Here is a 25508-nt window from a genome sequence, read left to right on the forward strand (position 1 = left end):
GGAGCAGAAGTCAACAAGGAGGGAAGTTCTGAACAGCCACTTTCATAACCACCTTTTGCTTATTCCTGACTGAGGCCAAGCCCTTAACACAGCAGTCGGCCTCAAGCCCCAGACCTCGCCTACATCCTCCACCTGTCAGAGGAAAATGTACCTTAAAACCAAAAGCATCATCGGGTTTCTGCTGCTCACCCAGAGTCTCACTCTCCTGAGCAGCCCTGAGCCTCCCAAACCCATATCAGCAGCTTACAGCCTTGTCAAAGGTGGAAGAACGTGGTCTTGGGGTCAATGTGCCTTTCTCCTTTTGAAAGCACTGGGTGCTGAGGGGGAAAGCAGCAGGCACCATACACAAGTTTACACACAAAGGGTTGAAACCGAAAGAAAAAGCATCCCAACAAAAACAAACGACTTCCAGATTAATGCTTTTTCCTGTCCTGATACAGGACAAACAATCTTAAAGTGCTAGCAAGGAGCTGTTTCTCCTAACTCCGTTCTCTCACACCTGCTAAGCGCTTCTGGGGAAGCAGGGAGCAGGGCTGTACAGGTCTCTCACAAAGCCTGGCAGCCTGAGAAGAGCAGAAATAGCTGAAAAGCCCTGGAAGGGCGCTAACAGCAACCAGCGACTTCTTGAATGAACTCGCCTTGAGACCAAAGCAAAAAGCCCTGGCTCTTGATCCTTACAATCCCCCGAAATAATAAGAGGAAGGATGCACATACATCTAAGGCAATTTATTCGAAGTTTAGGTGTGCACCCCCTTACCTTTGGCAGCGCACATCATAAATATTCACTAGGGAATGGAGCAGGGCAGGGGAGACCAGGAGACACTACACACGGTGTGAGTCACAGCAAGCCGTAGCAGAGGATTCATTAACTGGATTCAGGTGATCCTATTAGCTTCGCAATTGCTTCACATCAGGCTGTAGAGTAATTAGGGCTGCAATTCAGAAGGATTTACCAGAACATTTTTTTTTTTTTTTTTTTTTATTAAAGCACAGTTGTTAATCAGCCTGACTAAAGTCTTCAGAACTATTAGCCTGCTGCACAGGAGTCATAATTACTTCATCCACTTGGGAAGAAGGGCATCAAAGAAACCACCTGGGATTGTCTACAAGCTTAGAGGAGCAAAGAAAACCCGTGGAATTCAGTGGGGCATCTCCCTTTACCGTCACCACAGGCTTTTGATCAGGTTTCCGAGCAGAACATTTGGGAGGCCAGCAGAGAACACAGAAACATCAGGCCTACATAGGAAGGATCTGCCATCGGAAAATACAGCCAGGCACCACCCAGATGTATTTATTAGTTGACTCAGAGTTACTGCCTAAGTCCTAATTGCTGCCTAGAAGTTTAGTGGTCCACCTGAATTACATGATCTCTATCTGCTGAGGATGTTTGGCCACCCTGCAGCACCTCACTGAGGCAGAGCCCACGCTTCCCCTCGGGAAGGCGGCTGCAGGCAGCAAAAGGGCAACGTCTGCTAAGGGAGCAGGGGAGCACCACCGTCCCCAAACTCCCAGAGCTCGTCCGGCCCTGGGAATGGAGTGTGGCACCTCCAGTCCCCGACCTCGCTGCCACCAGGCGACCAACGTTAACCAAGACAGTTTGTCAACAGTCTAAAGGGAAGTTCAGAAAGGAGAACATGAGAAAAGAACAACTAGAAATATACACGTCCACCCAGATTGCGGGGACACGGAACTAACATCGGGGCAGTAACAAGCAGCCAGCCATCACCGCTGGCACTGGAAGGGAGGAGATCTGCTTGTAACTACCAGGCACCTTCAGAAGAAATACCTGGAGTTTTCGCTCTCCGGAAAGCGGAGGCTGATGCATTTTGTTTTGCCCAGGCTCTCCAAATAACTGATTTGATGCTCCCTGTACTGCCTTGCCCAAGCCTGGTCCTGGTCCTCTGGAAAGTGTGTGGTGGACCTCCGACAGGGTCTTCCTCAGAAACCCTGTTCAAACGCACGGCAGAGAAGACAGAAGGGAGATCCAGGCCAGTGCAGGAACGCGATTCTGAAGCCATACACTTGGTTTTAATATACAGGTGAAATGGAAGCGTTAAATACCTTACTGTTCCAAGTGCAGAGGATGGGGAGATTTTGCCAGCTCCCCCTCTTTGAGCACACGTGTCCTACAGGGAGGGGATTCGCTCCAACCAGAACATGGGTTCATTTTCCCAGTCTTGTGGGCTTTCCTGAGACAGTGAGCTGGGAAAAAGAGAAGCCATCCACTCCTCTCACAGCCAACACACCAAGACGGTTTGGGTTATGTCCTGAAGCAAGTCCCATCATTCCACTGATGTCACGGGAGCCTGTACGCTGTCTAAACCTGGCATGGGTTTTACAGCGTTAGCCTCCTACAGCAACTAGCACAGGGCTAATGATCTAATGTAAATAATTAAACATAAAATCAGGGTTGGCAGTTGACAGAAGAAGAGAGTTGGCCAGAACAGCTCACAGTGACAGTTTGTTCTTCCCTTGCCCTAATCCAAGCTGCAGAGGTGAGAAGTGCTGCCTCGCCAGGCAGGAACCCCTCTGCATCTCAGCACAGAAGACAAGGACCCTCCCAAAATCCCTGCCCAACCAACCCACCTGCAAACTGCCTGACCTGAGGGGATAACTGCCTGGCTGTGACCTGCTGGCATCCCTACAGAAGCAGGTAAGAGAAAGCAAAAAGGCACTCCGAAAGCTTCCGAACTCTTTTCCAAATTGAGCAGTAATAATAAATACAGATATGATCTTCCTAAGCCATCGATACTGACATTAACTAAACATTTTGCTCTTTTACAACCGGACAGTAGAGCTAGGAGAAGTTGGGCCAGGTGCTCAAGGGATTTAGCTCCTTTCTCAGTTCACATATTAGCCGTGAGCAGACTCCATCTGTGGTGACTGTACTCATTATGCTCAGTTGTGCAGTATGTGCTCTAGGTGAGCATATTTAAGCTAATAGATAATTCACAAGTGATTTCTTCTTGTCACCAAATGACACGGTGACTTCCAAGTCCAAGATCACCTAAATTGCCTACTGAATTTGTATTCCAAGTGGAGACATCCTTACGGGATTTGGTCTTCTAGGCACTGCTTATGGGATACCTCAGTATTCGTTGGGGAGAACTTCCTCAGTCGCTTAAGATCTAGGCCACATTTCTCTTTAATTCTAAATCTGAAAGTCATGCAAAGAGTTTCCAAATTACAGACTCACATTCCACAAACACTGCTGAGAATAAACTACTAACGTTCCCATGGAACTCCTGAGGAGTCCTGGACGCACAGCCAGAAGCTCTGTGCGCCGTGTCCCTTTGAAACCTTTTCAACCCTCCTCGCCCCCCAAGGCTTCATTGAGCTTCACTGGACATAAACACAGAAGTTAAACATTTCCTTTTCCAGTACATCACACCAATCGATACTTGATTCACAGATCCTCCAGGCCTAGAAGGCTTCGTGTTCTTAAGGAACAATGTCTCCAAAATGAAGCACTGTTTGTGTTTTCTTGTTTACACTTCCATTTTCTGCAGTCATAGTTTGCATCTTTTTTCCCTGCAAAGCAAGAAACAGTCTCAATTAACGAAATACAGATTCCTGCACATATTCCCTACAGGGGCAGAGGAAGAACAAAAAATTGCACATGGCTTATAGCCCGTTTCCTTTTCAGATTTAAGTGACTCCTTAAAACCCCTTGCACAGAAGATACCTGTCTCCTAGTAGGTGCAGCAGAAGCAGCGAAAGAGGAGACGCTGAGTCCCAGCAGTGACTCGAGCGCCACGACGCTTGCTAAAAGCGGCGGGCCTTTATCAGAAAGACCTGCCAGAAGCAGAACCACCCATTCCTCTCAGTCCACGTCTGCAGGAAACGTGATAATTTTGGTATTTTTTAAAACAAAATATAAATAAGGATACTGGACTTGCCGGCTTGTTATTTCACAACAGGCCTGCCACAGGGGCGCTGGCTGCAATCGTGTCCCCGCTAACTGTGGCAGTGAAGACCGGGGAAGGAGAACGATTGCACTCACCCTAAATTGGTTCTTGCTGCTTATTTTGGACCAACACACCTGAAATCCCATTTAGAGACAGGCAAGACGAAGACATGTAAACTAGAAGTAGGCCGTGTTCTCCGTTTAAAGCTTTGCTCTGCTCCCCGGGAGCACCTGACTGCAGGTGATTGAAACCGCCTCTTTGGTTTTCTTCGGTGCTTTGGATTCCTGTTCATGGCCAGTGGTAACCAAGCACATGACAAGAATCCCTGCCTTCCCCACCCTGCTCTGCCCAACACAGGAGTTCACCTAAAGCCCAGCACTGGGCACTCGATCAGGAAAGGCTTCTGCTTTCAGGAAACTGGTTACTTCCCCAAAGCTGCCCCGGTGACAAGTTTAATGAATGAAGAATGCCCTAAGGAGAACAGAGACAAGCGAGAGTTTGGTGCGGTGCGTCCTTCCCACCCTCCCCACAGCACACCAGTCCCTCGCAGTGCTGCCAAGAACATTCACCAGGGCTGCCCCAGAGCTGGAGCTGGGAGTTGGGCTGCCCTGTGTCCTCAAACTCCACCCTGAGATCCTCCTGCGTGCTCTGCATCCCCTCCGGGACGACTGCCAGCAGCTTCTTTCTTTGGGTCTTCCCACAGAGCAGGACGCTGCTGCCAGCCCTTCTCCAGGGGCCACCTTCCCAGGTGGGGATGGATGGCTGCAGGCCAGGACTTCACCCGCTGGGCAGCCTGGCACGACACCTCACGCCTCTGCTTCAAGCAGGCCTTGGAGGAGACGCTGGGCCCACCAGGTTCTGGGGAAAGCCAGCTGGTTAGAAGCTCTGCTCGGTTCTTTTCCAGCTTCCTGGTGGTGGCTGAGCCCTGGGGCTGCTCACAGCCCACACAGGATGGATGCCCCCTTCCCTCCATCTCCTGCCCGGCTGGGCTCCGGACTTCGCACAGCCAGCTGGCAGCACGAGGACTCCGCATCCCGCAGGGGACCAGCTCTCAGCAGCAGCTCACACGAAGCAGGTGTTCTCCAAGCCATCTTCTCTCCGCAGGAAGCCCAGTTCTCGCTCCAGTGGCACAAAGCCCGGTGCCACCGGGGCTTTACAGGAATGCTGTCCCCTTTAGCCTGACAGCTCCTCAACTGCAGGGTGTCTGCTGCCTGTAAAGGGGGAAACAGCACGCATTGGGACCTGGCTAGCAAAGGATCAACGTTCAAACATCCACGTTACAGCAGGACGCAGGGAGAAGTCTAACAGACAAGGGCAGGATTTGACCTGAGCGAGGGAGTGGAACATCTGCCAAGGAGGAGGAAACAACAAAGAGCAGCAAAATCCAGCAAGCCCGGAGACCAGGCAGAGCATTTCAGCAGAGACCCTGGAGCACCAGTGTCAGTGTTTCCAGACCTGACTGGCAACCAGGCAGGATTAAAGCTCCACTTATAAAATTACAAGGCTAATAGATGTTACGAGCACGTTACCAGGTGTCCTGACTTGCTGGAAGCACATCCCAGAAGACAGCAGAAGCAATTACAAGCACTCTGTGCACCATCCAGCTGCATCAACCACCCGTAGGCGCTACTCAGCGAGCCTTTATCAGTGTACGCTTAGCACAAAGGAGGATCTGATGCATCCATACCATGGCACATGCCCTTTGAGACAGCCTTGCTTGCTGCCAGAGTTCATCTCAAACACAGCCGTTGAAAAGAGAGAAAAAAAGGAGAGAGAAAAAAAGGAGAGAGAAAAAAAGGAGAGAGAAAAAAAGGAGAGAGAAAAAAAGGAGAGAGAAAAAAAGGAGAGAGAAAAAAAGGAGAGAGAAAAAAAGGAGAGAGAAAAAAAGGAGAGAGAAAAAAAGGAGAGAGAAAAAAAGGAGAGAGAAAAAAAGGAGAGAGAAAAAAAGGAGAGAGAAAAAAAGGAGAGAGAAAAAAAGGAGAGAGAAAAAAAGGAGAGAGAAAAAAAGGAGAGAGAAAAAAAGGAGAGAGAAAAAAAGGAGAGAGAAAAAAAGGAGAGAGAAAAAAAGGAGAGAGCAGCTAGAGCCAAACTGTGCACTGTTTATAACAACATAGGTGTAGTGTTTATAATAAAGTAGACATAACCTGCTACAGTGTCAAGAAGACAGCAAAGAAAACCATTTAGGTAAGCAGTGGAAGTCCACACGGCATGACTCTTCTGCCGTCCTTCAGCAAAAAAATCAACCATCTTGGGAGGGCCAGAAACATAAGCGGGAAGCTAAAACATGGACGGGCTGAAAGGTCTCGTTGTAATACATGCCTAGAATGGGGAACTGCTGTATCGTTCTTCTTAGGACAAGGCTGGTGAGATCTCCTGCCCACGCTGGACCATCTAGAAGGGACAGAAGCCTAAGCAGCAGCAGGGGGTTCGTGCATCACCTTCACTTCCCAACCTTGGTCTAAGACAAAGCCTGTAAAGCTTCTGAAGGAAGAAGCGATCAGCCCAGAGCTGGGCAACACATAAAACAGCACCACAACCAAGCACCTGTGAGCAGGATAGGTAGTACAAAGCCAGATGAGTCCAAACCCACAAGGACATGACGGCATTTTCCAGGAACTTGCAACACCGCCTTCAGGGTGGGGATGAGCAACCCGTGTCCAGGCCTTGTTGCACTGCAGTCACTCGCATGGTTGCCGGCCCATGCTGGAGCATCAGCTCCACGTGTACGTGTGGGTAAGGACCCTCACGCACCCTGTAAAGGCCGTTCACTTCCCACAAGCATGCACGAGCTCACCCTGCTAGCAAAGGAAGCACACAGAGGCACCGTAGGCTCTGTGCAGGGCGCCACGATTCGGACAAGACAGCAGGCACCTCCTCGTTTTAACAGGCTGTCTGAAGAGGGTTAGACAAGCAACTCTCCTGAGAGAATTCCCTGCCACAGACAGCTTCAGCACACTCCACCCAGCCCACATGAGAGGTGAGAGGGAGGGACAGGCCAAGAATCTGACTGCTACAGGCTCCAGCTCTGGGTTTGTGTAGGAGAAAGAAACACCACCAATGCTCTTCCCCCCACTAAAAGACTTGTGGTCTTCTGTGTTTTCAGCAATGTCTTTGCAACATTAAATACCCGGTGGGTACACTAGCATGTGTGCTTCAGGAAAAGTCACAACAGCCCTTTTCTCCTCCTCATGTAGTGCTTTATCAAAATCCAGACCGAGAAATAAAGCGCTCCATCCATGCGCTGCTGCTTCAGTCAGTCCAAGAGTGCACAAAACATGGCTTTTGAAGCCACATTTCCCCGTCCTTTCTCAGGCTACTCCTCCTCTGGAGACACAAAGCAGAATCTGTCTCATCCCCTCTGCAGAAGCTGAGATCAAACGGCAGCTTTACCACATCACAAGTTACAATTAAGGCTACTCCTGGCAAAAGATGATTCCCTCGCCAAATGCTAAAGCTCTCCTGGCATTTCTCTTCCTATTGTCTGTATCCAGCCCTGTATTTATGAGATTAGCCTCAAATTAGGAGTTTCCTCATTCTTCCTTCACTCTTACTGCAGCCTGGTTCCTGGGAACTTGATCCTATCTTCCACAGAGGCTACTCCCTGATGATAGGAAACATCTAGTGTATGTAGGCAGGAAGCACCGACAGAGGATTACAACGAGGGCTCTCTCCTAATCCTCATTACGACATCTCCACGGATCAGGAGCCTCAGTGGGCCCATTTGAGCAACAGGAACATTAGGGACCCGTCTCACTCCTGCGCTCCCACACGGCGTCTCGCCCCACTGTGGCATGGCTTAAAGCAGCACACGGGGGCCGCGAGGGCACGACAGCTTCCAGCTACTTCCACGGCACGCACCGCTCAGCCAGAAGCACGGTACTTACGTGACGGGAGAGGGCAGATCAAACAAAGCAAGTGCTTTTGGAACTGGTGCCTTGCCCCAGCATCACTCAGAGGAGACGAGAGGCAGGTTTAGTGACCACGGTGATGGCTTTCCATCACCTAAACTGTCCATTCCAGCAGCTGATAATGATAAAGAACAAGACGCTCAGTGTGTCTGCTGAAGAACAGCCCCTCTCCCTGCTTTGGGTGTGCTACAGGACATCGCCCACCTACTGCGGTATCCCTCTGAGAACAGAGGTACAATAACCTCAGGAGTTTTTCTCCTCCAGCCACGCACTTCAGCATCTTTCTTCTCCAAACAGAGAGACAGAAGAGGAGGAGGAACAGCATCGCCAGCCTCCATAAAACCTCCTCACACACACACGCAGTCACAGTGGGCTAGGCATTGGTTATTACAGGACAGTATCTTCTTGGAAGAGCAGAGGAACCAGAGCCACTGAGCCTAGTTGGATCAAGCTACATCGTGCCTCATCTCCAACAGCAGCTGACAGCAGCATCTAAGGAAGAATGTAAGAACAGGGTGAGAGCGTAGCCACGTTTCATTACAAATGCTTTCCCAGGATCCAGCTATTTGCAGCTCCAGGACCTTCTCAACCAGAGACTGTGTGGTGGTATTTAACAGCCCTCAGTGGATTTTCCTTGCATTAGTTGCTCCGGTCTTCCCCAAACCTGCATAAACTTTGTTCCCCACAGATCTACACGGTGCATTTAAACTGTGATTTTTTTTCCTAGGAGCCGATTGTGGTTTTTTTGTCTTGTTTTGTTTCAAACAAAAACACAAACACTACTCAGCACCAAGCCTTGTTCCTCCAGCCCAGTTCATTGAACTTCTGAGATCTGTCACCCACATGACACTATCCTGTTTTGAGCCCCCTGCACTGAATTACGATGAATTACTGATTACAATGGCTCCCTCTCCCTCCTGGATTGCTTCGCTTTTCTCAGCGTCTTATTGCACAACCCCACTACTCTCAATTACAAGGACTTTCTACAGCTATTCACCAGAGCTTTTGTTTTTTGCTGCTCTGAATAGCGAGCAGCAGACTTCATCTGCCATTTACTCCTATTTATCATTAACAGACCCATTCAGCAGCTCCGACCTTTGGCAGCCCCTTGTCACAGTTGACTAATGTCAATTCCCTATCGGGAAAGCTGGCCCTTCACCTTTCGATCTTCATTTCCCATCTTTCAGCTTATTATTTACCCATTAGAGACCGCCATGAGATATCTCAAAACCCTGAGAGCACAACAGGACCTCCAGCTCCCCAGCGTCCTGCCACCCACGGAGAATTTTCCTACCTGCTCTCTCACTCAACTCCTCGGCTTGCTGGCCTCAACAACATCCCTCAAGAAGGGTCCCAGCCGTGGGCGCCTGTGCCACAGAGGGAAGCGTAGCTGCACCCCAGGCACAGCGCCGTCGTAGCATTTAGCACAGCCTGACACAACGTGAAGGCAGCAGCCAGGCACCACCAAGACTGCTTTCCTCAGGCTCAGCACCCTCGATTCTGTTGAAGTCAAGCTACGCCAGACCACTCCAAGGAAATACTGGAGCTCACTTGGTTTTTCTGGAGCCTGAACAGGTTCCCACAGAAGCCCTACCAGGACTTCCTCCAGCAACACTTGGGCTTGGAGCAGCCCAAGAGTCAACGGTCATTACCCAGCAACCCAGCTCCCTCCCAAACCCTAGAATACATCGGGAGAGAAAAACCGTTCCTCTCCCTAACATCCTTTTGCTGGACTCTAGTCCTCAATACAACAAAGATGAGCAGAGCCTTTTCCCCCAGAGACAATTTTTCATCCTGCCACCCACAACCCACCCCGTTGTCCCTGTGAAGTTCAGTCATCGCTTCCCAGTCACACCACACTTTTGTGAAGCGTCCTTCACACTCCTCCACCTCAGAGCTACCCAGATTTCAGCACCCAGAGAACAAGCCCCAGGAAAAGCACCTTCCTCTTCTTTCACAAGGAGCGGCCGATTGCCTCAGATAATGATATTAGGTGAACAAGTGGGACACTGAGAAGCACGATCAGTTCCCACAAAGACTGGCTAGTAATGAGAGTGGTTAAAGACAGGTAATGAGTGGGTGGTATTTGTCAGCTTCATAATGTAGATTATAATTTGTTTATTACTCTTGCTACTGCTTTCGCTGCTGTTGGAATGCAATTAAATAATAGCACTTATGAGTCCTGCAAGTATCTGTCATCCCTGACCTACAAACATCCCCAGGCCTCCGCTGCACATGCAGTTGCATTGGACATTTAATGGCATTGCATGGCCAACAGAAAGTATCTCAGCTTTCAGGAAGAAAAGTGAAGACCTCCCAAGACAAAACCAAAGGCACCTCCACAAGGAAGAGGCTCAAAGAAGCTTTGGTCGTTCAGGACAACTAACCATCATCTAGTTTCGTCCATAGTTATTTCAGGAGGGCAACATCTGGGAATTATTCCAGACTGCCAGAGTTCAGAGCTTGATTCTTGGCACTGAGGCAGGGAGAATGTTCCTGTCTGCATCTTCATCTCCTGGTGGCCCACCACCACTAGCTGTAACAGCCACCATTTTTGAGGTAAGGCAGCCACACCCCAGCCCATCACCAAGCCTCAGTGTTCCCGGTTTAAATCGCTGAGACTTTTAATCAGGCTCAGGGTGGCGACTGACCTTGTTAACCGAAGGCTGGCAGCAGCACCAAGAGCTTTCCTCATGCACCATGTATGATCAAGGAGTGCTCTCCACAAGACAGACACATCTCTGCCGAGAGGGTCTGTCCTCTCTCTTTGTCTGAGACGGGCCCAGCGAGTCTGGTCTAGGGGATGAGGCTGCAGGCACTGGACTGATACTGCTGCTGTAGGAGAAGCGTGCCCCTCCCCAAAAGATGGGGCTTTCCTGGCTGCCGTTGCTTCCCATCGTATTACCTGAAAGCTGTACCACTGATTCTGTATCGGGCACTGCACACTGGCAGACAGCAGCTTCAAACAAGACCAGATTTGTTTTATAAAAAAAAAAAAAAAAAAAAGAGATTTGTAAATCTACATGGGCACACATGCACTTCTCTCCGCTTTCACGGGATTTAAAACTAGACTGGGAATTTCTCTAGACCAGCCTCAGCAGCTGGCAACACAGGAAAGGAGCTAACTGGTTGCTTTGTGCTTTTTCAGACAGTTTTTGTGCAGTTCAGAACAGTTCAGCCCCTTATTTGGACCCTCATTAGCCTGACATCCCTCAACACCGTGTCGTGCTGCAGGACTCACTAGTCAGAGGCAGGCAGGGTCAATGGAGAACTGCTGCTTTGCTAACTTTCAATAACAACCCTCTGGCCCCTCCCCAAAACACATAAGTCCTTCCCTTTGTGAAGAAAAACATGCTGCAGGGACATAAATAAAAATCAGTGGCAAATTTCAGCACTGAACTGCGCTATCAGTGCATGTTTGGGCACAAGCTAGCGACCACTGAAGTCAGCAGAAGTTTGGAAAGACAAAACACCTCCCACACAAAGGAGAGACAGAAGCAGCAGTCAGAGCTGTGAGGCAGATAAGCTGCCTGTCAGAACAGGCTTGGACTGTCCTAGCAGGAAGAAGTTGTCCAATGAGAGGGAAAGCTATTTGGGGAATGAATGAATAGTGAAGCTTCTTGTTGAAGCTTAAAAAAAAAAAAAAAAAACCAAACAAACCAAAAAAACCCTTCCCAAACATCTCTCAGCTTTCTGCCAAATGGATGCAGGGCCAAGACATGCAGGAGCCTGCACAGGCTTCTGCACAGGACCTCTAGCACAGGATCACTTGAAGACAACAGCCTGGATGGGGGCAGAAGGAAGGTGATGAATGGTGGAGAGGATACGGACAGAGCTGATCCTTGCTCTGTGAGAGGAGAGGGCAGCTTTCTCTGGGCTCAGCACCCAGAAATCCTTCAAACTCACATCCAGTATCCTGCTTTGAACACCTTCAAGAGGATCCTGCCTTGGCTTTCAGGGGGTCCAATCCTGCACAGACTGATGCCTGTTCCAAACTGTCTGGAGTCAGTCCTCCAGGCCACTTTAGGGCAAGAACCAAACTGCATCACTGGAACAGGGAAATAAAATGATGGATGCAATATAGAACCACATTTGGGGAAGGAAGGGGGGTGGGTGGAGGGAGGGTTCTTACCCCAGACCCAGTCACACCGCACACACATACTTCAATTCAAAATCTCCCATACAAAAAAAAAGCTGTGTTGCTAGGATGTCACATCCACAATCAAACCTCAGAGCTCAGCTCGTTGCTAGCACAGGGCTTTCACTAATGCCGTATCAGTGACCAGTGCCTCACCAACACACCCATCTGGTCCCTCACGCTTTGTGCAAGGTTTATCACAACTCACCTCTCAGAAGAAAAACATGGCAAAACCACTAGCCAAACTCGAGCTGCAGAGGAAGAGACGAGGAAGAAAAAAATAATAAAAGCAAAACTCCAAATTATGAAGAATCTACCCCTGAGGCATTGATAGAAGATGAGAACAGCAGAGTGCCTGAATGCAGAGATTTTCATTGCTACCAAGAGGCAGTGAGAAACCCAGCAAATGACTTTACATAAGACACATATTTCTCCAGTGAAAGAAAGTAGGAAAATAAATAAATCTGTCTGGATTCCCCTTCTTCCACTCGCAGTTGGTTCCCTTACAAGCTATGTTTAACGCCCTACATGCTATCAGCTTCCTTGTGCCACTGAGCAGCACTGACCATCTCTGCTGATCTCTGTAGCACATTTGGTCTCCATTTCCAGCAGGCCCCAATGTTTAAGAGAAAGCCAGGACTCCAGCCTCCTGCTGGAGGACCCCAGCTTCACAGGAACAGCTGCCAGGTGAGAACACCTCAAGTCCCAGCTATTTGAAGCAATAAAAAGCAGTGGAGAAGCCAGGGAAGCAAACAAGGATAATGCAGAACGAGTGCAGTTTCAGCTATGCGCACCAACAACCACAGCAGAACAGAAAGAAAGGACAGGGAGCACTGGTGATCCCGTCTTGCACCATGTGCAGAAGGGGGTCTACACCACACAGGTCGGGGGGGCCCACACTGCCCAGCAGCATCAGCAGTCTGGAGCTATGCAGCCAGCCTGTCTGCACCTGCCACATGATTAATTCCCAACCCGTAATTAATCCCCAACCCTTGACTGTGCCATCAAAGCCCAACCACAGCTTCCGTCCTGACCCAGCTCCCAGCCCAGCAATACTACTGGGACACAGCCAACCAGGGGAGCGTGGAGGTGTCAGGAATGCGCCCACAGGTGCCACAAACTCACCCGGATCCACTGGAAGCAGCTCCTCGTCTCTGACCGCTCGTGCCAGCACCATCGTGGGCTTATTATGGCTGCGCCAAGGGCTGCCGCCAACCCCACAGGCAGAGGCATTCTGCTGCCACCAGCCCCTGAGAAACGACTTCGGGACGGACATGTTCTCCCACACCTCCTTCACAAGATGCAGCTGTATTTTTGTAGCCACCACAGTGGCCACCAGCAAGTCTGCCAGGCTTTCCCAGGCCACCAGCCAGCCAGGGTTCCCCTATGTGCTACCTGAGGCAGTGAAACCACCAAGGGTATCAGTGCAGCTCCTGAGGTGTTTTGGAGAGGGAAGGGGTGAAAGCAGAGCCAAAGCCAGATTATTAAAAGGAGACGGTGGCTACCGAGGCAATTCCCCCATGCTCCAAGGCCTCCCAGTCCAGGAAGAGGCCCTTGTCCCACCACCCCGGGGCTGCAGCGGGTGGCAGCCATGACAGGAGGGGTGGGCTGGGAAGGAGAAGCAACAAAAGCGAAAAAACAAAAGCCCCTTCCCGAGCCGAGAGAGCGCCACCACAGCGTCCGAGCCCGCATTGCACACCCAGCCGCGGCGCCATGCGGGCATAAGGCCAGGAACCACAGCCTCAGACCTATTTGCTGCTTTGCCACGGCACTGGCCAAGCTGTATGTGCTTGGGCCACCCCAACGTGACGGCCCCCAGCAGCTCCTGCCTGCCCAAGCCTCCTGGGTGCAACCCAACCACCAGCACACAGCACAGATGTCTCTCACCTGTGCTGCTGGGTGACTCGCTGCTTTTCCAGCAGCTGCCAGTAGAAGACCATCAGCTTCAATGTCTTTTCTGAGCAAAATCCCACCTTCTGGTCCATAACCTCCCTTCCTCCCCTCCAATGGTCATAGCCTCCATCAAAGTCCTCAACAGGAGACCTCATCTTTGCTGAGGAATCCTCTGGGCAGCATCCCCCCACAACCGTTGGTGCTGCTGCCTCTCCAGAGGTGCTGCAAACTATCTCCAGCTGTTTCTATCCTCAGACTGCCCACAGCCAGCCAAGCTTGCTCCAGGCAAGCTGTGTCCTCTCCACAAGGGTCAACCCATCAGAAGCAGCATGGAGGAGCAGGCAGGAACCTCCCACCAGAACAGGATGGCTCCTACAGGCTGCTGATGGCTTTCCCTTCCCAATGGATGGACCAAAGTGGCAAGAAGGTCATCACACACTGAGAAAGTCGAATGACAGGCAACAAGAGAGGAATTTTGCAGCTTGAAGAGAGGAACTCAAGGAAAGGACAAACAGGCATGGAGGGCAGATCCAACTCTTCCCTACTTCTGGGCATTTCACTATTTGCCCTCTTATCCCAAATTATATTTAACAAACCCAGCACTCAAACTTCAAGCATGATTAAGAGAAAGATCTGAGGAAGCACAGGAGCAAATGGCTTGAAATCAGGGGGAAAAAAAAAAAAAAAAAACTTTCACACACTTTCTGAGCAGCCCAGAGCATGACCATCACAGCCTGTGCCAGTCAGCTGTAAATACAGGGATGTGGTGATTAGCTGAACTATTTAAATGGTTTTGCAACACCGCAAATAGCCTGATTTGATCACACTAAGGATTAAAAAAAAGCCACAAGTAACCAGGCTACCTTGAAAATGTGAGCACCCACATTCAGATGATGGCAGGAAGAGTCTGCTTTCCCATGTGCATTTCTGGGTGAGATAACAGGAGGCAAGATCAGAAATGTGGAGTTAGACTTGCATCATACTCAAAGTGCATTTGATGCCACACCAAGAAATAAGTGCCTAAGTGAGCGGTAAGGGTAGACACAAGGAAGAAAACTACAATTAATCCCAAATCCCCTTTCTCCAAGCTCATGTCCTGCTTGCTGAGCTCCTGGTGCTGTCACCAGCCCTTCTGTGGTTGTTTGGGGCACATCTTCCCCTGCCTATGCTCTGTCAGTGTCTATGACCATAGATAATCCTAGCTACACTGCTTGGGGAACCTGCCTTTAAAAAAAATATATAAAAACACAATAACAAAAAGAACCACCCTCTCCCATTTCAGAAGATGTCAAAGAGTTACCCTTGCACTCAGGATGTACCTGCTTTCCTTGCCCTTCTCTCTCTGGCTGGGGTGAGCAGCCAGCTCTGCCAAGCAGCACTGAGGGAGACAGGCTAGAATATGATGCACAACCTTTAGGCAACTACAGAAGCTCAGAGCTTTAGGCTTTTTCCCCTGACTTGAAGCAGAGGGAGAAATTTTGTAAGCATCAACCTGTGGTCCCTGTAGCCGTTTGAGAGAGAAAAGTAAGACAAAGTGATGTATGAGGGGAGAAAAAAAATCTCACATTTCCTAAGGGCTCATGGCATCACACATGACAACCCAGAGACAGCAGATCTAGCAACCAGAGAAGGAGATTACCTGGTTTTGTATAGCAGAGTACCAGAGAGCATTTCAAAATTGGCTTGTCTGAATCAATGGGTTAACCAAGGAGCTTCTCCCTGCTGTGTGTGGGAAGCATCAACTCCTTGCCAAATTCCACCAATCTGAACATAACCAGCTTTCTCACTCAGCCTGCGCTCCTACGCTCAGCTAACGCTCGTGCCCACCTCTGCAAGGGAGTGTAGACAGACCCCACACTCTTTTCTCTTGTAAAGATTTCTCCAGCTTTGACCCTTTCCTGATGTCAGTTGTCTCCTCACTGAATTACTCTGACAGTAGAGGACTTGGCTCTCTAAGGATCCTAAGGATCCCCACCCCCACCCCCCAAAAACCAAGAAGCTCAGTGCAAGGCATTTGTAAAACAATAATGGCTGAGGACCAGCCAGGCTAGCTGCTCCCTGCTGTTGAGGCCAGAAGGCTTGGAAAATGCTCTTTTTGGCCCCGTAGGAAAGAGCACTTGCAGATGACAAATGTTTTTCAAACAAGCCTTCTCCTTCCTTTGGCAACAAGGCTTTTAAGTGGAGCAGTGGTGGGATACAACAGACTTGCATCTCCCAGGATGAGTTGCTATGCAAGAGCTGCCTGCACACCAGCTCTTCTACCAAGGCCATTGCAAATAGCAGCTGTGCTGTTCCAGCCAGCCACAACTCAGCTACCGCTCAAACATGCTCACAGAGCTAGTGCTAGCTGCTAATATCCTATTCCACACCTTAACAGAAAATCATAAGAGGGAAACAAATATAGCCATATACCTGACAAGCTGTTCCACACCTCTTCAGCGTACAACCAGCTTCCAGTGTTCCTTCATACCCTCCTCAAGAGCTACTCTACCATGTAATTACAGAAGAAAACCTAAAGGTCGTCTTTTCCCCACATAGCACAGAGATTTTTTCATTTGTTGAGCCACAAACAGGCCTCTAAAATCAATATATAGATTCTCATCATGCAGTGGAGAAGTAAACAACCAAACTTTCACTCACCCACACACACACCTTTGGCTCCTGCTTCAGCCTTTGACCATCTGCCCTGCTCTGCAATGGACCCTGCACCTGCCAGCCTGAACTTGTGCAATTTTTTGGGCTCAGGCCCTAGGATTAGGAGAACAAAAAAGATGCAAACCTGAGGAGATGAATAGATAGTAATTTAATTTCTTGCCACTTAGATAAGAACAAGGAATGCTGGAGGGGAAAAAAAAAAAAAAAGATGGTTGTCCCCCCACCCCTCCCCCAGGTGGGAGAGGTGACACCATCCAGCTTCACATCCAGCACCAGCCAGAGCACAGCTTGCCTGCCCGTTTCCAGGTGAGTTGCAAGGTGTTGATAACCTTTCCTAGCTGTCCTTATAACAGTGCAGTTGCACCAGCACCCAGGAAAAAGCAAGCACCCTGAACACTGGCAGGGCCAGCTCAGTCCTGCCCAGCTGCCAACAGAGCTGTGAGACCCAGAAGTCACCAGGCAGCTGCCCACAACGCCACAACTTCTTGCTTTCCTACCAAAAGAAAATCTGCTATCACAACAGTTGTGGGCAAGGCTTTGCTGTGCCTTCACAGGCCACACTTAAACAGCACACAAAAGTGTCTTTAGTTTATCTATTTATTTTTGGCACAGAGGAATGGCTGGGGTCAAAGCCGGTCCCTTTCTCAAGCTGTTCTTTGTTCTCTGTTTTATCCAATACCCCATCCCTCTCCTTGCCCTCCTACTTCCCCCTCTCCATTTTACCACAGGTCTTAAAAATTAAATTGCGCACGAAACCAAACACCACACTTGAACACTGCCCAGCAAATGCTCTTCGTGGTCACAGAAGAATACTAATCGACCATAAAAAAATGGATAAGAGAACAGCATGCCCTTATATGGGCAGAGGCTAGACAAGCATCTGACACAAACATCATTTTTAAAGAAAAAATAATATTTATTTGCAATATAAACAAAGTCCCAATATTGGATCAGTATATATAGGGTCACTAGTTTTCCTTCATAACTCAGAAAGCAGAACCATTCCTCACTAACAAGCTCTCATTTGTACTAATCAGAAGATGCATCTTTTTTTTTCCTTTAAAGAAGAAAGACCGCTAACAGCACAGGAAGCCTTTACAAACCAGTTTAGCTGTAATGCAATACAGATGCACTGTCAAAAAATCCCTGAAAAAGTAAATTCCTCCATGAGGTAAGATGCAATTAGGATATTCTCAATTTGCTCACTCACAACCGTACTTACACCCATTCTCCCTTCCAATGACCCATGATCCCAACATTGTTGCAAACAAAACCCAACAAACAAACAAAAAACATCCAGAAAACAAGAAAAGAAGCTCATTCCAACATTCTGGTAACATCTTTAACAAAAAGAACAGTTTCAGGATGTGACAGCGTCAAACATTCCTCCAGATGGAAACTTTTTTTTTTATTTTTTCTTTTTCTTGAAAAAAGTACAAAAACTGGATATCTAGAAAAATCCGTGGCTTTTTTCAGTTACATGAGTTAAAGTGGCCAGGGAGGGGGGAGAAAGGAGGGACTACATTGCAGCCAATAAAAAAAAAAATCCAAATCCGTTCTGCCCTCCTCCCAGAAATTACCACTTCCTCCCCCTCCCAGCCCAGTATAAGGTGTTTGCCAAACACTAGCCAGAAATATAAACAAGTCTTCTCAGAATAGAAGGCACGGTATAAAGTTATTCGAAAGAGGAAGAAAAAAATCAGAACCTCTGTTGAAAGCTCCAATCATCTCAGAATTTGCCAGTTAATATATATATATATATATATATATATATATATATATATATAAATTCTCTGTTACAACACTCTTGTCATCATTTCCACATCTCTCCACTCCCTTGCACGCTCCACATGTGATGATTCAGTCCCATCCTGCCATTCAACCCTCACTCTGCTCCAGGCTCTTGCCACGTTCCCCCACCCCCCACACGCACATGTGGGAAAGACTCGAGTGTGCACGAGGAATGCCAACATCACGACTCCTTTCTTTACTTGGGAAGCTGGAATGATTTCAGGCCAGCTGGATGACATTAAGTCAGTCAACAGGCAGCAGAGAATGAAGCTGGGCTCAGACATGCTTCTACCAACTCTAGAGGCTACAAGAGTTTTACCACTGGCAACAGCAAACTGTTTTTGGCAGGGGTGGCATTAAAAAAAGCTTGCGGCTTAGTCACCTTGGCTGAATCAGTGCAGAGTTTGTGATTGTGAGTGCAGGAGTGGTGAAGGGGTTGCGTTTAAGCCCAACTGGCCTTCACACATAACAAAGCTTCCTACCAGATGCTAACAACAACAGCAGCAGCATGTCTCTCTCTGGAGTACCCAGTAATATGCCAGGACATACCAAGGCTTCACATAGTGTGCAAAATGCATTTGGTCAATATAAACATTTGATTAAAAAAATAATAAATGATCAAACAAGAAACAGAATAAAATACTGGTTTTGCAACCTCGTCTGTACAAACAGTCAGGAACTTACATATTTAAAAAGAGTTTGAACCCAAAGCTCGAGTAAGATCTACCTTTCCTTTTTTTTTTTTTTTAAATCAAAAAAAGTAAACTTGGGTTTTAAAACAGTCTTGGCCCAACACCTTTTGTTCAAGGTTTCCAAGTGCATAATCTCCTCACTTTCCACAGCAAGCTAACCCCTGGTAGCTCTTCGCACATGTGCATGCTCTGACAGTCCCAATGCACCCAGGAAAGCGGTTATTGCCGGTAACAGCTGTGTTCAAAACACTGTAACATCGCCCGTATTAAATAACCCCCTGTAAAAAGGCTACCTCTTCAAACCACTTTGATCAGGATACTACTGAATGGCATTAGCCTTCTTAAAGCAGCAATCGGGCACCTCTGCCCAGAGAAGCTAGTCCTTTCAGAGCTGCCTGGCAAGACAGATTTTTTTTGTAAGAGTTGAAATGCTCAAGAGAAGCGATTCGATGCTTGAGTTCCCAACCAGACGGCGTCCCCTTCATGTGGACTCCAGAGTGTTGAGCTGAAACAAGTTGTGGTTGGTGGGGGTGGTGAAGTAGAGCTGTTCGCTGGGCGAGCGGTTGTCGCACGGACTGTTGAGTCCCAGAGTTCTCTCAAAGTCCAGTAGCTGGCCCATGAAGTTAAAGTTTGGGGAGATGTTGGATTTTTTCCTTTTCACAAAGTCATAGGCATCGTTCAGGGACAAGTTGAGTTTTTGCATCAAGTAGGCGACCGTGACCGTTACAGACCGGCTGATGCCAGCGAGGCAGTGTACAAGGATCCCACACTTCTTGGAACGGGCCTCATCTGAAACAAGACAAGGGGAAGGGGGGGGGGGGGTCTATTATTCCGCACCAAAAACACACAGCTTTGGAGCAGGGCCAGGTGGCAGCTGCAGGCTCACAGGACCAGGATGACTGCCAGAACTGGATCCCCTGCTCCCAGTGACACCAGCTCACATCCCTTTGACACCATGACCCTCCCCAGAGTGCTCCCAAGAGATTCCCACCATGCAGCAATGCTGCACAGCCCCATTCAGCTCAGCAAGGCCATGTATCTCAGATGCTTGAGAAGCACAAATCAATCCTGGCAGCAGGCAGCACATCCCTTCCCCAGGGACCTTCAGTACCCTCCGAAGGCAGGCCAGGCTGGAGACAACAGCTCCAGCGAGATGCTGGGCACAGCACAGCCACCTCCACACCAGCTAGAACCAGGCTGTCCAGAACACAAGGGTACAGCCCGATGCCACACAAGCAATTCTCCTTTGCTGTTCTAATCCTTCCACTAGAAAGTTATCCGAATGCAGTCAAAGCCAATTTAAACAGAGTCTGAAGTGCACGAACTTCCCTTATTGTGAAATTGTTCTTCAGGATCGAAAGAAGTGCACTTTACTACAAACAAACGCTTGTGTTGGAGGAGACTCTCAGAATGAATGGTAGCAGGGAGCAGGAATGCAGGCTGCACCAAAAAAATTGCGAGAGAACAGCAATGAAATTTCCCCTCCCTGGCCACTGATTGAGAAGCACACACACACACTCATCATCTCTCACACAGCCAGAATAGCGTGATCCCTTTATGAATTGACATCTTGGTGCTGAAAGAGGGACACGCTGATGAGCGCGCTGAATGCACGCGAGTACACGGCTATGCTTACTTCTGGGCAGCCCTACTTGCAGGCCATCGTTTGGCTGAGAACTTGGTGGGGAGGGAGAAGGTGGCAGGAGAAAGAAGGTCCTTGGGTAAAGCCACACTGGTGAGAGACATACCGGCACCACCAATGTGGCAATGGGCAAAGAAGATGCAGGCAAAGCAAAATCTAGACCAGATCCACAACAGGTTTTCTGCCCCAGCCTCCAAAACCAGGCAAGAGCTTCCAGTGCAATGGGCAATCACCCAGCCCTCCCCTCAGTCTCTCCCCATTCAACATTCCCCCTCACATTTCTGCCTTTCATCTGACCGGGTACTGCAGTGCATTTCTTGGTGTTTGGTTCTAGAGCGAGGTAATCCTCCATTTCCTGCCATTAAATGGAAAGCACAAGTACAGCATTTACAGGGACACCTCCTGACCAGAGTGGACAGGCCCCAGCAGGAACCCCCTATCTCACTCATGAGGTTTAGCAGCACGCTCCGTGCAGGAGCTGCAGACAGGTCCCTGCTGCCACACAGCAACAGCAGGTCCTGAACAGAATCAAGTTATCAGGCACTGCTCTGCCCCACTTCAGCCTTTACAGCATGGCCAGCGAGCGCATGCAGCGGGATATGACACCGGGGACATCAAAGCAACACCAAATCTGTCAGCAGAGCTTTCAGTCTGAAGGCAAAGGTCCCCTTCACCCTTGCCAACATCAATGCATCTTCAACCAGATACAAAGCCATGGAGCTTTTAACAGTTACAGTATTAACGACTACCTGTGCCATTCACTCCCCCCAAATCAGAATGGATCAGGCTGACTGTCACCAACAGACAATGCAGCTCACAGGGGAAGTGTACATCTCTATTCAGCCCGACAGATGCTTCCACCAGAAAATGAAGCGATTTTCCAAGTTAATGCTAGCCTCAGAGAGGGCATCTGCCCCTGCACCCCCCTCCATGACCAGCCCAAGCTGTCTCGGGGGCTGTCTGCACAGCAGTTTTTCCAGCTGAGCTCTGCAGTGTAATTATAATCACTAACTCATTGTGTTGACACTTACCTTAGGAGAAGTACCCATACAAGGAGTTAGTTATGCTAGGGAGACTTACAGCAGGATCACAACTAGACTAGCAAATCCCCTGAGGAAAACAACCCCCCAGAGTTTTAACCACACTCAGGGCTAAGGAATCTTTGGCACCAGTCACGTTAACGCAGCCCCCGCTGGCGCCCACCCCTCCCGTCAGAGCAGGCACCCAGAGCTCCCCACCACCTTGGCTCAGCCATCTCACACCACTGCAAATCCCCATACAAGGGCAAGAGACAGCAGGGCCGGTGTTTCTGTCACCACTTGCAGGTAACTTGGCTGAGGTGCTGTGTGAGGGCCCAGTTTCAGAAGGGGAGGACTCCCCAAACCCAGCCTCTGCAGCGTACTGCCTGGCTGCTCAGCTAACACCGATGCCACAGCCCGGAGAGGTGAGGCCAGAGACCAGCGACAGCCCTGGGAAGCTGTTTGCCACATTCCCGAACAGTGACTACAAAAAAAAATTCTGCCAACTACCTACCAATAAAAGCAATGGCCTCAGGAAAGAACTGCGAGAGGTTCTGGCTCCAGTGATCTGAGATGGGGATCTGCTTGTACTTGAACTCTCCATCGTGCTCAAACATGTTTGGCAGGTTGGGAGTCACATTCAGGATGTATTTAATGCCATATTTGCCTAGGACATCCAAGTTGGTTGAATCTTTGGCGCAGCCCAGGTACAGGTAAGGTAGGATCTGGACTGGAAAGGCAGGCTGATTGTTGGGGATGGGACTCCCGTCCGACTCCGTGGCACTGCTGGGTTCTCTGTCGGATTCACCATCTGAGCAGTCAGAGCTTATCCGCAGCCCTCCCAGGCCAAGGACAGACGCTGGGGGAGAGTTGTTGGGTGAGGAGCTGTCAAGGTTCGTCTCACAGTGCTCCGAATACTCAGTTTGAAACTTGTTAAATCCACCTGGGAAGGGGAAACGGAGAAAGGGAAGGAGAGGGGCAGAGAGAGAAAGATGTTTTAGCCTTCAACATGGGACATCCTTCTATCTGAACACACACACATGTTATTTACTTAGTCTCTGCCAGCAATTGGCTGCTATGCCTCCAACTACCCTAAAAGCAACCCGAGAAAGGCATCTCTCTGCTCCTTCGCCTTCCCCAGCAGCCTGTTACTGGGCAAACGGGTCCCAAGCAAAGAAAGTTCCTTACTAAGTTTAATGAATACAGGCCAAACCTCAACTGCATCAAAAGAAACAAACATCCGAAAATAAAATAAATGGCAAGAGACAATTTTGCCTCATTTAGCTTCTTGGCATATGGGGCTAGGGCAGTTTAGGCAAGAGCTATTATGCCACCTAGGCAGAAAAGCACAAAAGTATCCATGTCTGAAGAGATAAAGCAAGAACAACAAGCAAAGGCCCAGCTCAGGCACTAAAACCCCATAAAATAATTCACCTTCTAGCAGGGAAAAAGGCCTTAAGTTTTGCCAAAGAGACATTCTCACACCTAATTTATCACTGCGAACGTGCTTTGTGACAGAGCAGCTCCACAGGTTCGTTCTTCACCCAAACCAAAGCAGGCTTGAGGATGGGACCTCTCATGCCTGCCCCTAAGTACTTCCCCTCCAGCTCCTCAGCTCGACATCTTGGGAAGGAAGGCAGAGAGAGCAGCAAAAACCCCACCAATCTACCTCCTTCCAGGCAACATTAAACCAGCATCCAGCCATCAGTATCTGACACTGACAAATGGTTTAATTAGAAAGGCCTCCTGGAAACTTTGTTAGTGGGTTCGGTGGTTGTGGCGGGGTCACCGAGCAGGACAGATAGCTCCTGCCACATCCATTCATGAAAAAAGGCTTGTCCTCCTCCTCCTCCCTCCCGCGCAGCCAGACAGCGCCGAGGAGCCATTTTGGAATTTTAATTGGAAACATTTCCCACCAAGGCTCCTGGAAAAAGCCAGAGAAAGGGGCTCACCCCCAGCCCCCCGCCCGTTAGGGACAGCTCAGAGCAACTTCAAAGCTGCTCCCTCCTCTCCAGGAGGAGGACGACAGGGAGAGAAACACGAAGTCAAAGCGGAGGAGCAGCAGGGCTCGTTGGGAAGCTCGAAGCCAGGACGAGCTGGGGGCTTCACCCACCAGCACAGGCAGGGAGCAGAGGGAAGGGGGGCACGGGGAAGAGGGCCAGTCCCTGCGCTCGGGGCCTGGGTCCCCACCTCCACGTCGCTTTCCGAGGAGGCTGGTGCAGGCAGTGTGCTCTGGGGGCTTGTCCCCAAATACCTGCCTATCTCCCTGCCTCCCCAGACCCATACCAGGGGCTCCCCCGGCTCCCATAAAAGGGTCTATTAAGAAGCGGCAGCGTTTTTAAAGGGCTGCAAGTGGCAGCTTTCACACCCCTCCCCCGCAGAGCCGCCTCGCCTCCGCTGCTATTCCTGCCCCAACGCCGCCACCCAGCGACCGCACCGGCAGCCCGGGAAGGGGCCGGCAGCCCGGCTGCGGGCTCCGCTCAGCCCCACACGGAGGCCCGCCGGGATGTTCCGAAACGGTCCCAAAATACCCCAAAACCGCAGGAAAGGGCATGTGCGGAGGGGGGTACGCAGGGTCCCCCCCACCCAGCTCCTGCATCGTCCTACGGGGGGGGGGGGGGCGGGGGGGGCAGCCCCCTCCCAGACAGGCTGCTGTTTCCAAGGAAAGTGAATGGGGGGTGCGGGCGGCTTTTTTTTTAGGAAGGGAAATACAAGGGACGGAGGCCCTTTCTGAAGGGGAGAGGCGTGGGGCGCCGCGGGGGCTGCAGCGACCCAGCCGGGGGCTGCTGGAGTCGGGGCAGGGGAGGCTGCGGGGAACGCAGGGGGCTGCCCCCCGCCGGGCACGAAGGCTGCTGCCGCCGCTGCCGGGGGGCGAGAAGGCAGCGGGGCGCTGGCAGCCTCCCACCATTTTGTTCCGGGGATTAAAGCCGGGGGGGATCGCTGCACCCGGCGGTGCGGGGGGAGGTGCGGGAGCAGGGCCGGCCGGGGCTCCGGGGCGGGGGGCAGCTCACCTTTCAGGTAATAGGCTTTGCAGCCGTCGTCGCGCAGCTTCTGGAGCAGCAGCCCCAGCACGGAGGTGGCGGCGCCGCCGTCCTGCCAGTCGGCGGTGGCCTCGTCGTAGAGCAGCACGGTGTCGGCCTTGCAGCGCTTGACGAAGCGCTCCTTGTCCTCGTGGTTGGGGATGATGGAGCGGATGGGCAGGTTGCCCTTCTTCAGGCGGCGCAGCATCAGCCCGGGGATGGCCAGGTTGATGGCGGTCTCGATGTGCGAGCTCTCGAACAGCTCGTGGGGGCGGCAGTCGAGCAGCAGCAGCGACCGGCCGCCTCCCGACTCCAGCTCCTCCTGCAGCCACTCCGCGCTCTTGCACGGCATCGCCGCAGCCATGGGCGCCCGCGGGGAGCTCCCCCAGACCTGCGTTTTCATGGGGCTCGGCGGCGGGCGGGCGGGCGGCCAGCGAGCGAGCGAGCGAGGGCCCGGCCCCCAGCGGCCACCCCCGCCGCGGCTCCCTGGGCTGGGCTGGGCTGGGCTGGGCTGGGCTAGGCTAGGCTGGGCTCGGCCCGGCCGTGCGCTGCGCGCTGCCTGCGGCCCGGAGCACAGCGGCCCCGCTCTGCCTTAGGCGGCGCGCCCCATCCCGGCGGCCTCCCTTAAAGCGGGGCTCTCCGCCGGCCCGCCGGGTCGTGCCGCGGGGGCGGGCCGAGGGGCGGGCCGGGGGGCGGCGCGGCACAGCTCGGCGCGCCACGCCCCGCCATGGCGCGCCGGGCAGGCCACGCCCCCTCCCTCGCCGCCACGCCCCCGCCGTCCGCCGGAGCCAATGAGGGCGCGGCGGGAGGGAGGCGGGCGGCCGTATATGGGCAGGGGCGGG

General features: G+C 50.9%; 1 protein-coding gene across 1 annotated transcript; it reads right to left on the reverse strand.

Moving 5' to 3' along the window:
- Window positions 1-17394: 17394 nt before the first annotated feature.
- Window positions 17395-25262, reverse strand: DUSP7 (dual specificity phosphatase 7). Its single transcript, XM_035547057.2, has 3 exons — window positions 24658-25262; window positions 22161-22589; window positions 17395-19774 (listed from the first exon to the last, which is right to left on the reverse strand). The coding sequence occupies exons 1-3, from the start codon at window positions 25067-25069 to the stop codon at window positions 19467-19469; spliced, it is 1149 nt and encodes a 382-aa protein (XP_035402950.1). The 5' UTR covers window positions 25070-25262; the 3' UTR covers window positions 17395-19466.
- Between the last annotated feature and the right edge of the window lie 246 nt (window positions 25263-25508).

Source organism: Cygnus atratus, chromosome 10, assembly GCF_013377495.2.
Source record: "Cygnus atratus isolate AKBS03 ecotype Queensland, Australia chromosome 10, CAtr_DNAZoo_HiC_assembly, whole genome shotgun sequence".
Lineage (NCBI taxonomy): Eukaryota > Metazoa > Chordata > Aves > Anseriformes > Anatidae > Cygnus > Cygnus atratus.

Excerpts from the sequence above, each read along its gene's own strand:
- DUSP7 (XM_035547057.2), bottom strand. The coding sequence starts at position 25,069 with ATGAAAACGCAGGTCTGGGGGAGCTCCCCGCGGGCGCCCATGGCTGCG. Across the intron at positions 22,590-24,657 it reads CAAAGCCTATTACCTGAAAG|GTGGATTTAACAAGTTTCAA; the intron begins GTGAGCTGCCCC and ends TCCCCTTCCCAG. Across the intron at positions 19,775-22,160 it reads TGAGGCCATTGCTTTTATTG|ATGAGGCCCGTTCCAAGAAG; the intron begins GTAGGTAGTTGG and ends GTCTTGTTTCAG.